This window comes from Aspergillus karnatakaensis, assembly GCF_047715665.1.
Source record: "Aspergillus karnatakaensis strain CBS 102800 unplaced genomic scaffold BJY04scaffold_36, whole genome shotgun sequence".
In the NCBI taxonomy this organism is placed as follows: domain Eukaryota; kingdom Fungi; phylum Ascomycota; class Eurotiomycetes; order Eurotiales; family Aspergillaceae; genus Aspergillus; species Aspergillus karnatakaensis.
Genome location: NW_027395748.1, coordinates 339,530 through 351,224, shown reverse-complemented (window position 1 = coordinate 351,224; position 11,695 = coordinate 339,530). Strand labels below are relative to the sequence as shown.

The window sequence follows — 11,695 nt, the reverse complement described above, 5'->3', positions numbered from 1 at the left end:
ATATATACATGCATTTCCGTATATGTTCTTGAAGAAAGAAAATACTTGCGCCACCTCTCTGTACCCCTCCCGATCTCCATAGCCGCGATTTGCCGTTCTCCAGATCTTTTTTTTTTTTGAGCGCGGACAGTTCCGTCGAGACATGAGTTCTCCATTCCCATCTGTGGAGTTGGATTCGCACAGGAGACTCAATTAATTGTCCGGCGGTGGGAGAAAGGGTATAATGGAGGAGGTGCAAGGCATGAGAACACCTCCACTTCCATCGCCGGCGGAGGTTCCCTCGCCTCTTGTCGCTCCTCAGTCCCATCATCGTTTTTCTTCTCTCTCTGTTTCAAGCTTTGCCCACAGTGAAGACGGTGCATACTCTGTCGGTGGACGATCAGATTCGCAAGATAGTGTCTGGAAGGCTAACTCTCCGCATTATTCTGCCTCGCCTGAACAGTTCGCGAATCATCGGATCCCCGCCTCGACCAAGAAAGAAAACTTGGATGCAAGGAACGGCTTCCAGGAGGATCTGGGTCGAAACCAGCCAACCCTGAAGGACCTCCGTCAGCAGATGGAAGAGCTGCTTGCTTATCAACAAATGCGAACTACCCAGAACCAGGGCTCTTCACTATCCCAGGAAACCGCTTCATCGCAAGGTTCCACACCACCTGCTTCCCAGGAATCGACGAAAAAGAGACGTATTTCCAATGTATTGTCGCCACAAGTACTACCATCCCTCAACGGAGCGCCTGATTCAGCCGGTTCTAGTGGGACAATCAGAGGCACGGATTCGCAGACCACGCCCGAAGCCTTGCCAGAACGAACACCATCATATCCTTTTCCAGCGATGCCGCCACAAGCAACAAAACAAATGCTCTTTTCTCAACTAAACAATGGTTCTTTCAAGCTGACTTTACCTGCTGAGAAGCTAAAGGGCCATGCGGCGTCGTCGCAGATCCCGGTCGAGGGACAGCCTGTCCTCGGAATGTTCCCAGCTTCCAACAGCACATTTCTACCACCAGATCATAAACCAGTTATAGAAGACCCTGTCTATCCGAGTCCGAATCTATATGAGCTCTCACTCCAGCTCAATGCGGATCCAGGTCTCGACTCTTGGTGGACGAATGTTGTCCATATCCTGAAGACTCATTACGGAATGGAGAGGGCGTCACTAGCGGTACCGGGAGATTCAACAGATCTTGAAAACGTCCCATGGGGCCAGAAGGCAATTTTCAATGAGCATTTTCCGGATTCTGATCGACCCCGCCGCCCATCTAACGAGATGAGGACATCCGATGATACTTGCCCCAAGGTGTTCATCAACGCGGAACGGGACAAGGGAACTGCAACTGTACCGGATTTCGCGAAACCCACAACACCAGCTAGCTCTCTTGCCCGCCCGCCACTCTCTGCTCGGCATTCATTTGCCGGATTTGGTAAAGAGAGGAAGAAGCCTACTTGGAACGATACCGACGCCTTGCGCGCATCAAAAGATCCATTAAAATCCGAGACATCGGTCGCCCCGGAGCATAGTCAAAACCAGTCGCCAGCGCAGCCAGCGCCACAGGATAGTTCGCACTTGTCGCAGGAAAATGAACGGCTAGCCGTCTTTCCAACACCGAGGGCTTTAGAGGTTGAGCCTGACCCGCTCATCAAGAGGACAGGAGTTGTGAAGCTATTTGGTCGCACGAAGCCTGTCATTTTAACGCGAGAGTATTCTCACACTGTGGCGTCGAAGCTGCCTTATGAGACGACTGTCCAAACACCTGAAGACCGGGTCCAAGTAACTCCCACGGCAGAGCCCGATCGCTCAACCCCTCAAGCGACACCTACGTCCCGGAATCCCGCTATTGCGGCCCCTTTTCTCCACGCGCAATGCCTGCCCCATATGGAATTTCTGGATGAATATGAACAGGTCCCTCCATCACCTTGGTCACAATCACCGGCTCCCTCGCCAGCCCCTCGAGGTCATCCCGAACAAAATCCTTTCTTTTCAAACCACACTGTCGACGAGAGCGCTTTTGCCAAGCACCCCCCCATTCATGACTACTCTAACCCGGATCCCCTAGAAGCGATTGGTGTTGACCTGGCAAAATCTGTCGTTCACATTCCGTTACTTCATGTTGGGCCGTCGAAACAGTCCGCCTCATCTCCCCTGAGGTTTCCGGTCGCTGTCATCTCTGTACTTTCTCCGGTTATACCCTATCCTTCGAACCTAAGGCAATCTCTGGCGTATCTCATGCCCCATCTTACAACTTCATTCTGTCTTGCTCAACAATATAGTCAACTGGAGCGTCAAGTCGCTTCTCGACTCGAACCTACACGATTTGGAAATCTCCTCGGTCTTGGTGGTACATTCTCGGATGAGAGTAGCGAACTGGAACTTGTTGCAGGACTTAGCGGCCACGTTAGTTATACGGTCACAGATGATGGTTCCCTGTCCGCAAGGGCTAGTCTATCAAGCCCAGATGACAGAGCAAGCTCAACAAGATTCAGTCCCTCTCTTTCAACGCTGGGGACTCCTTACCTTGATCTCAACATGGCTGGCGCAACGTCACTGAATGTTTCTGAATCTCCCGGTCTAGCTACTAGGTTATCTACCAACGAACCTGTTGACAGCTATTTTAACGTTCCGCAGTCAAAGTCATCCCGCGACGGATCTGGTCAGCATCGGAGTAGGTTGTCAAGAATAAAACAAACCGCTACACCCCCCTCTGCTGTATCTCCAGGAAAGGCTTGGACGAAAAGCGTGGCTGAAGAGGAAGGAACCGTGCATGAACCAAGCACGACACTCATATCCCCACAGGAGGCGAAGCCTCAACCTCTCATATCGCCGACACAAACTTCTTCGCGGCATCCTTCTAATAACTCTTTTTACGCCCAATTCCAACGTGAGATGCCGCGCCCTTTCAACGATACAGTGGCGCAGTTGATGCTAAACTCCATCCCTTTACACCTCTTTCTGGCCAAGCCTCAGAGCGGAGAGGTTATTTGGACAAACTCTAAATTTGACGCGTACAGACGAAGCCAACCGCAGGACCAGAAGCTAAGGGATCCCTGGCAGAATATTCACAACAGCGAACGTAACCATGTCGCTGAGCAGTGGGCAAATGCTTTACGCACGGGCTCTCAATTTACGGAACGTGTTCGCGTCAAGCGATTCAACGACGAAGCCGCTTACCGCTGGTTCATTTTCCGCGCCAATCCATTGCTCTCTGCAACAGGAGAGGTGCTGTATTGGATTGGATCGTTCCTTGATATCCACGAGCAGCACGTCACGGAGCTCAAGGCTGCTCAGGAAAGAGAGAAGTTTGCAATCGACGCCAAGTACCGAGCATTTTCAAACTCTGTTCCGCAGATAGTTTTTGAGGCAACAGAGTCTCGAGGGCTCATCTTCGTGAACGAGCAGTGGCACTTATATACTGGCCAGGGCCTTGAGGAAGCTCTTAATTTTGGCTTCGCAAAGCACGTGCACCATGATGATCTAGAGAAATGCGGTCTGCTCTCCCTTCATCTCGCGTCTGGAGCCCAGACAACTACGTCGCCTAGCCAGTCAACAGAGGGACCTCATAGCAACATAGCGGAGACAGGAAATCGAGACGTCAATACTGGCAATCGAGTGACTCCAGTGTTAGATGAGCTTGTCAAGCGGGGCGTCGCGTCTGTGCAACGAGATGAAAATGGCCGTACCTTCTATTCGACCGAAATCAGGCTCCGATCCCGAGGTGGAGATTTTCGATGGCACCTAGTTCGTCTAGTTCGAGTCGAAACTAGCAGCTTCGGAAGTGACGAGGCTTCGTGGTACGGTACTTGCACTGATATAAACGACCGCAAGAACCTTGAAAGAGAGCTCAACAAGGCCATGCAACAACTCAACAACCAAATGGAGTCAAAAACCAAGTTCTTTAGCAACATGTCACACGAAATCCGCACACCCCTTAACGGAATTCTGGGTACCATCCCATTTATCCTAGACACGTCGCTGGATACAGATCAAAGGCGGATGCTCGATACCATCCAGAATAGTTCGACAAATCTTCGCGAGTTGGTTGATAATATTCTGGACGTATCTAGGGTTGAAGCTGGAAAGATGACACTGGTTAGTTCCTGGTTTCATGTGCGGTCTGTGATCGAAGACGTGATCGATACTGTCTCCTCCAGAGCAATTGACAAGGGCCTTGAAATGAATTACTTGATGGACGTGGATGTTCCACCAATGGTCATTGGTGATAGGTTCCGTATCCGACAAGTCTTGATAAATCTTGTCGGCAATGCAGTCAAGTTTACTGCTCAGGGAGAAATCCACATCCGCTGCTCTATTTACCACGATGATTCCGTTCTTAGCAATCCAACGGAGACTCTCTTGAACTTTGACGTTGTTGACACAGGGAAGGGATTCAGCGCGCAGGACGCCGAGCGTCTAATGCAACGCTTCAGTCAGTTAGGGCAGAATGGCTCGCAACAAAACGCTGGGAGTGGACTTGGGTTATTCCTGTCTAAGCAGCTGGTTGAGATGCATGGTGGCAGGTTGACGCCAAGCAGCAAGGAAGGACAAGGTGCCCAGTTTTCTTTCTATGTTAGAGTTGATGCTCCTCCTCCACCAGCGCCCGGTGAGAGCAACTTTGCTCGAGAGCTGCATGCACCCCACAAGCCCAACCCTCTCCAGAAACTGCTCTTTTCTTCTAAAGACGTTAAGAGCTCCTCGGATGCCATTGATCTCTCCGTGCTTGAGTCCTCATTATCTCTACCCCCACATAGCGCAGACCTTTCTTCTCGTTTCAATTCTGGCAATCTTTCTGCGCGGTCCTCTTTCTCCTCGGCTTTGCCAACACCCGACCTACACACATCCGACCCTTTGAACAGAGTTGACACCTCCAAGGCGGTGATTAGTCGAGCTGATCCCCATCTTCTTTCTGTCTCCAACAGCCAGCCTACCGATGCCTCGGAACCGTTACCCATACAATCCGGTATAACATATACCATAGTCATCCTATGCCCATTGGAGAATACACGCAAGGCCATTACGCAGCATATTGAGCAAGTGGTTCCTCACGAGATACAGCACTCAATCACATCGTTCTCCGATGTTGAGGACTGGAAAGATTCGCCGAGTTTTGGTTCAGCTTCACCGGTCACCCATCTGGTTGTCAATCTACCTAATGTCGACGATGTTGCAGAAGTAGTTGACTATGTTTCGGCTCGTGAGTTAGACAAGTCTCCAACTCTCGTTATCATCTCCGATCTATACCAGAAGCGGCGGATCGGCCCAACTATCCAGAGTCTTTCCTGCAGCGGGAGGCATGTTTTTACTGTTCCAAAACCCGTCAAGCCCTCTGCGTTCTCTCCAATATTTGATCCTAGTAATCGTCGAGATCTTAGCAAAGACAGAAACCAAGATATGGCCCGTGAGATCAACAACAACTTCAAGACAATGTCCAAGATGGTCAAGGAGGTTATTGGAAATAAAGGCTATCGTGTGTTGCTTGTTGAGGATGACGAAACTAATCGCATGGTATGTATCGTCTGCAATTCTTTCTCAACACTGCTGATACTGATTACGCCAGGTTATGATGAAATACCTTGATAAGATTAAGGTTATGGCGGAGACCGCTGGAGATGGCCAGCAGTGCACAGACATGGTCTTTTCCAAAGAGCCGGGATATTACTCCTTGATCATTGTTAGCAAGCCATCATCCTGCCTCCAAACTTCTCACGACTAACAACTCATAGTGCGATATTCAAATGCCAATCAAGAATGGTTACGATACATGCCGCGATATTCGCGTCTGGGAATCGAAGAATCATTACCCTCAAATACCCATCATGGCTCTATCTGCAAATGCGATGACAGATCAGATTGAAGACGCCGCTCGTGCCGGTTTCAATGATTATGTCACTAAACCAATCAAACACAACGAGCTTGGAAAGATGATGATGGGACTCCTTGACCCGGGCCGTCCTCTCCTTTTACTTAGGGACCGTCTTAAGGAAGGGCCTGCTGGCAGTCACTGAGTCGTGGCTTGCAAACTACAGTTGATTACATTCTGGTTCTCCTGTTATGCGACACGGAACCACCACTGAAACGGCCTTTTCAAGAATGATATACTACACTGATGTTATTCTCTGTTTTTGTTCTGTGGGGTTGGGCCAATGGTTGATTACTGGCTGGCCCCCTGGTTCTCAGATCTTATCGCGAGTCACCGCTGCATTTGAGTCTGTCATCATGTGCCTGTCTTGTCTCGATTGCGGCCTTTTTTTTTCATTCTCGCGCCTCTGCATTTGGCTTTGTTTTATGGATACCTATGAGCATCAAGGGGGTTTGGGATTTCCAGGAGTATTGTTCTTTCGGACCTTGCAACTCATTGCGCGGCGTCGCTTTCCGGCTTTGATGACAAGGGGATCGATACCTTTTCCTTTTTTTTGGGTCCACGGACGACGGCATTATTTTCTTTTCTATACTGTATATTTCCTCTCTTATCAGACCCTGTATTCATCATCTGAACCTTGCTTCCTTCTTCTACACACCCCTCCCGTTCTTCCTCACTTCTTTTACCTCTCCATGCCTCCCCTGCATGTTGGTCCCCTCCATTCTTGGTCTCATTTCTGCCATTTTTCCTGCCGGAATAGAGAAAACAACTCTTGCTATATGCAGTATATTGGTCATCTATATTTTGTCTACGATGATAGATCTAGGGCTTGTTCATTTATGGTGAGTCTGACTGGCGATGATGACCATTGAATAGATATCCGCATAGATGAATAGAGTACCTCTATGCTCTTTGTACATATAGCATGAAGAACCCTTCGTCTGATAATCTGGTATCGCTGTAGTAGTACGTATGTATCCAGAAACAAGGTGTAAGCCCTGGCTGAGTTCTGATAGATCAATCTCGCATAAAACTTAGATCGATCAAGTTTGATTACATCTGTACCACAAGAGAATGCGTGATGAACGCATAGAGCAGAAGGTTTGCCTCTTAGACTTTCGAAAGACATTAAGCATAATACCCGAGGTTGGAAGTACGTAGTCTGTCTATCATCATGTTCCTCGAGTACCATCCTCTACGTATGTATATACCCTAAAATTAAAGGTATATGATTTTCTTGGGCACAACGTGAAAAATATTAGCAGCCTTATCCATGGAGAAGAACTCTAAATTCTGGCCCCGAGACAATGAACTCGGCACCAATGCGCTGGCTTATTTAGCCGAGAGTTCTAGACGCAAAGCATTATTTTGCAGCACTTGTGATGCGGAAGATGCACCGCATCCGGGGTACAGCTGTTAGTACCGAAACTGAAAAGCGACCCAGCAAAAGCATAAGAGAATTATGGATCGATGTCAAAGTGATTTATCCATCTTTACCAGAAGAGGGAAGTGCTGCATGAATGTGTCCGCCGTTTCTCGTTATCAGCCCATCACTGCTCTTCGCTCGCAGGAAAAGCCAAAATTGGTTGACGAACGAAAACCGTCCAGGTTGCAAGCTAGTGCTCTTTCGACAGGTCTAGTAGTGGAAAGACGGCTGGTTGGCGGCGGCTGGCCTGTAGAGATGAGGCAAGTAGCTATCGGGTTTGCATGTGGCGGTGAGGAACTGCGCAAGAGCAAACGAACGATAGGCGAATTCCACGTAACCCCACATTCGTTGCATCCACCACCTGCATCCATGACCATTCAGGAGATAAAATAATCATCCCTCACGAGGTGACGCTGCCTATGATCTTGGGTTTTCTCTGAGGCCAGAATCACCCATCTGATAATGGACCTGTCTCAGAGACGCAGAGCGAAGCAGCGCAAATCTGAAAGATCGGATCGGATCAACTGCCACAAGATTCTCTTTCCGGTTGCATAGTTCTTTCGCAATAGCACAGGTCAATCGTCTGTCCAAGTGGACCCTTGAAGGATGTAAAACGCATTAGAAAGGCATGGGAATGATGTGTCGAACGGATGCAACACTGGTGAGATGTCGAGCAGAACGTTGCATAAGTCTACCCGAGCAGAGCAGAACCAGGAACTTGGTGAGCCGCTAGACTATTCCTTGGGACCTCGAAAACAAAGAGAGCTGCTTCGCATATGGCGGCGACAGACGGTTGTTTGCGGTTAAAAACTGCGTCATATGGCGCGAAAGAGACTGAGTCAGACCCAACTCCAAAAAGAAGAAAGCATTCAAGACCATGATCGAGAAGAAGTCTGTATCTGTAAAAGAAGGTTCTGCCCAACCGAGGATTTTTGCAAGCTGGTTTGTATTACCTAGTCTGGCGATTGGGCTCGTGCGTGAGAGGAAAAGGCGTCATCTCATCGTGATTAATTTGAGCAGGTATTCTGTTTGGTAAAGATCGAGCATCTTCCGAACGCGAAGAAATGACTAGCCAACGGGATAAGGCGACAATGACAACGGCGTAAGGCAGCGACGACGTAGGGCTTCCATGCTGCTTGATGCCTGCATGAGAGGCCCGGGGAACTGGGATTTCAGTGGTTTCGATGAGTTACCCATCGAGGTGACCGTGAGAAGATCCAAGGACGTGAGTGGTGTTCAAATATCTCACCCAAATCGCTGGTCCAGTCGAAGGTGAGGGCGCATGCACTGCCGGTGTCCTAGACCGTCATATCATGTCAGCGGCGAGTTGCAAGGTGATTCGTGCCAGTTCAGTCTGGACTGGACTGCTCGATCCACTTTTTTGCAGTTTCCTGTACTCTTTGAACCATTCCTGCCGAAGGATTGGGAGCAGAAAGAGATGCTTTGCGTAGCGCCGCCATCAGGCATTGTTTGGCGGCTGGTTAGAAAGGATACCTGTTCCTGTTCAAACGTCCCACACATAATCAATGTCTCCAATGAGCCACCTATGCCCATGGCGTCTAAAGCGCTTGCAGCCGTTTGCTTTCCCGCAGCCGGGTCTGATCGCGCCGTTCGCGAGGCTGTTTTCCAAGCAAGTAGCCAACCGCCGATATGCGGACTCCAAGAAAACTCTGAAACCAGTTTATCGGACGCTCCTTCCCTCAACCAGGATGGAAAGAGCTTTTCCGTTACACGGTGACAGTATCCTTTCCTGACGCGTGTGCCACTCGATAAGTTTCAGGCTGTCGGTACCGGCAGGGTACAAGGCAGGGAGCTGCCGTCGGAAGTCGGTGCCTCGCGTACACTTGGGCCTCCGCCTCAGCTCATGCACTGGTGTCCAAATGCCTTGCCCGTCAAGAGCTCCCAATATTTTTTATATTCCGAAGTCTAAGATTGCGTCAGCCCCCGCATATCATGCTGCTGCTGCCTTCTCTAATCTGTCACGTATTTGCAGGAGACAGCGCTGTGTAAAGGTGTATTGGGCACAAAGTCACAGGGCGAACTAGACAATCCGAGTCAACGGGACTTTACCTTGCGACAACCTCGTGCTCGCCCATCGTTCACCACCAGCAGCGACATGTTTCTTCTGGACAAAAAAGAAAGCACTAGAGCCCATTACTCACGCTCAGCAAAGCAAAAGAAGGCGATGACTGCGGTGTGCAAACAATATGACGATCAAGGCATTTCGTGCTGCATAATTGATGGGGGCCTGTAGCTGTTCAGTGCTATGCCGTTGATGTTCTTCTCTTCGACTTCACGTTTCCCCAGCCACCCAGCCCCTTAATATTGGCGCACAGAAACCTTGACGTCTTATAGTAAAAGAGGATAGAAGTCTTTGAGAAAAGAATTGACCGGTGAGAGGGGTAAAGCGAGGAAGTGGCCGGAAGACCAGGAGGAAAGGAAAGGTTGTGAGGAAGAAGTTGTCAACGGCGGCCGAGATTCCTTCTATAAAATTCTAACCCGGCAAAACATGCCATTTTGCGTCCATTCTTCCTGCTTTTATATCTTTCCACGCACACCCCACTGTCCACTTTGTTTTTGCAGCCCGACGAGATTGAAAATCGCACTTAGACAAACTCAGTGCCCGAGGTCACCCACTTGCCACCGAAGTATGGGCTTGTGTCCCAATAATGGACGGATAATGATCTGGACCAGTCTCTGGTCCTCCATTTGACTCCTTTAGCTCCTCGTCTTCCCACCCAGAGCGGGGTCAGTTCGGAACGAGGGGCGAATTGGCGATTAGGGATCGAGGGAGGGGCGGAATTGGGGGGTTGGGACCGAAGGGAACTGGACGGACTAGGAAGACGGGGGTTTGAGGGGGTACCGGAGCAGGAGCTCTGTGATAGCCCGTCACCCAATGACCGTTGTGCCCATCACATCCACCCCCTCCTCTGCTTCCTTTATCGTCCTCGTCGTCCTCATCGAGAGGGGTTCCGGCGGATGGAAGACCCTCCGCCGAGTGTTATAAAAACCCTCAATTTTCATATCGTCGTCCCCTACCCTCCCTCTTCCTTTTCTATTCCACAAGTTGACTCTCTCTCTCCAGATCCTCAATAGGACAATCACCTATCCATAGAACTTCTTTGTCTCATACATCCTCTTCAACACGAAGCATTTCTTCTTGTGCCCACCACCCCATACCGCTCTCACAATGGCGACTCACCATTATCAGCCCTCTGCACTTCCCATGAACGTCCCCTCCAAGACCCCAGGTCCTGCGAGTCTCTATCCCATCAGTCGAGTGTCAGGATCACCCCCAGACCTCTCCGATGCAAGCACCACCGCGGGGAGCCGTACCTCCGGGGGTTTCAGCTACAGCGCCGGAAGTGCTAGCGGCGACTATGAATCCAGCTCCGGTTCTTTTTCGAGTGTCGACGTTGTAGACGTTCTCAACGACCGTTTGCAAAACGCGTTTGACCCGACGCCATTGGATAAGGGCTTAGCAAAGCAAGCGCAAGCGTGAGTACTGCATCTGAATACCAAGAAACACAGGGTCCCTTATCGGTGAACATATAAGAGCACAATGTTCTTATAACGCTGCGAGGGATTCATTAGATGAGGAATTTTGCTAACGGCGCGCAAAATAGTTCCGGTCAGCTGAATGCGAAGCAACGCGAGCTCCTTGAGCTGCAAGCCCTTGCTCAGCGGCGTCTGAAAGGCGTTCGAACGAATTTCGCGGACGGAATCAAAGTCGCTCGTGAGACCAAGCATGATTTGGAGTGGACTCAGAAGCGCGTAAAGTGAGTTTCCAGCTTCTTTGTTACAGTTGAACCCCCAATGCTTTTGCACGCACGACGGTCGTCGTCAGATTCCGCTCCGCCGAGATGAGAGCGGATTCCCGCTACGCTCCGCCGTCGTGATTCTTGGCAGCTTTTCATCGCATTTTGGCGCATTGCGACTGAGATAACCCCACCCCGATCAAGCCTGATTTCAGCAAGCTGACGAGGCCTTGAATCCTAGCGCACTAAAATCGAAGGCTGAAAGTCTCCATCCTGAGGAATATCGACGGGCATCCAAGAAATACACGTACCATGACTAGATCCTCATCTGAAACGAGCCCCTCCTTCTTTCTTCCCTCCTCGAAACTTCAGGAGGGCTTGCTGATAAATCTTGTAACGACAATGACGACAACTTTCTTTGGTGTGAATGGATCACAGGCCTGGGTTTTGGGTATTTCACGGTCGGTCTCTTCTTCTGGGTTTGTTTGGGACGGTATCTTGCTCGCGATTTTTCGTGTAAAAACGTGCCTTGGGACTTTTTATAGCGCTTGCAATGCAAGAAAAAAACATATTTCTCCATACCGTGTCGTTTCGTATTTCCTGCTATGCATGGTAGCAAAGGTTGCTGAAGCCAGAACTGACCCCTGTTACTCACCTCG

General features: G+C 49.8%; 3 protein-coding genes across 3 annotated transcripts; all 3 read left to right on the top strand.

Moving 5' to 3' along the window:
* On the top strand, nt 1-6,258 carry pkhB (putative sensor histidine kinase/response regulator). The gene is made up of 3 exons (XM_073711917.1): nt 1-5,497; nt 5,550-5,663; nt 5,716-6,258. Exons 1-3 carry the CDS (start codon nt 224-226, stop codon nt 5,995-5,997), a joined length of 5,670 nt encoding a protein of 1,889 aa, XP_073569517.1. The 5' UTR covers nt 1-223; the 3' UTR covers nt 5,998-6,258.
* Nucleotides 6,259-8,437: 2,179 nt separating this feature from the next.
* Nucleotides 8,438-9,279, top strand: BJY04DRAFT_92885 (uncharacterized protein). Its single transcript, XM_073721313.1, has one exon. It carries the CDS (start codon nt 8,561-8,563, stop codon nt 9,014-9,016), a length of 456 nt encoding a protein of 151 aa, XP_073569516.1. The 5' UTR covers nt 8,438-8,560; the 3' UTR covers nt 9,017-9,279.
* A 1,032-nt stretch (nt 9,280-10,311) lies between these two features.
* BJY04DRAFT_92879 (KxDL motif-containing protein) lies at nt 10,312-11,584 on the top strand. Its single transcript, XM_073721312.1, has 3 exons — nt 10,312-10,776; nt 10,905-11,057; nt 11,278-11,584. The coding sequence occupies exons 1-3, from the start codon at nt 10,469-10,471 to the stop codon at nt 11,354-11,356; spliced, it is 540 nt and encodes a 179-aa protein (XP_073569515.1). The 5' UTR covers nt 10,312-10,468; the 3' UTR covers nt 11,357-11,584.
* The last annotated feature ends 111 nt before the right edge of the window (nt 11,585-11,695 follow it).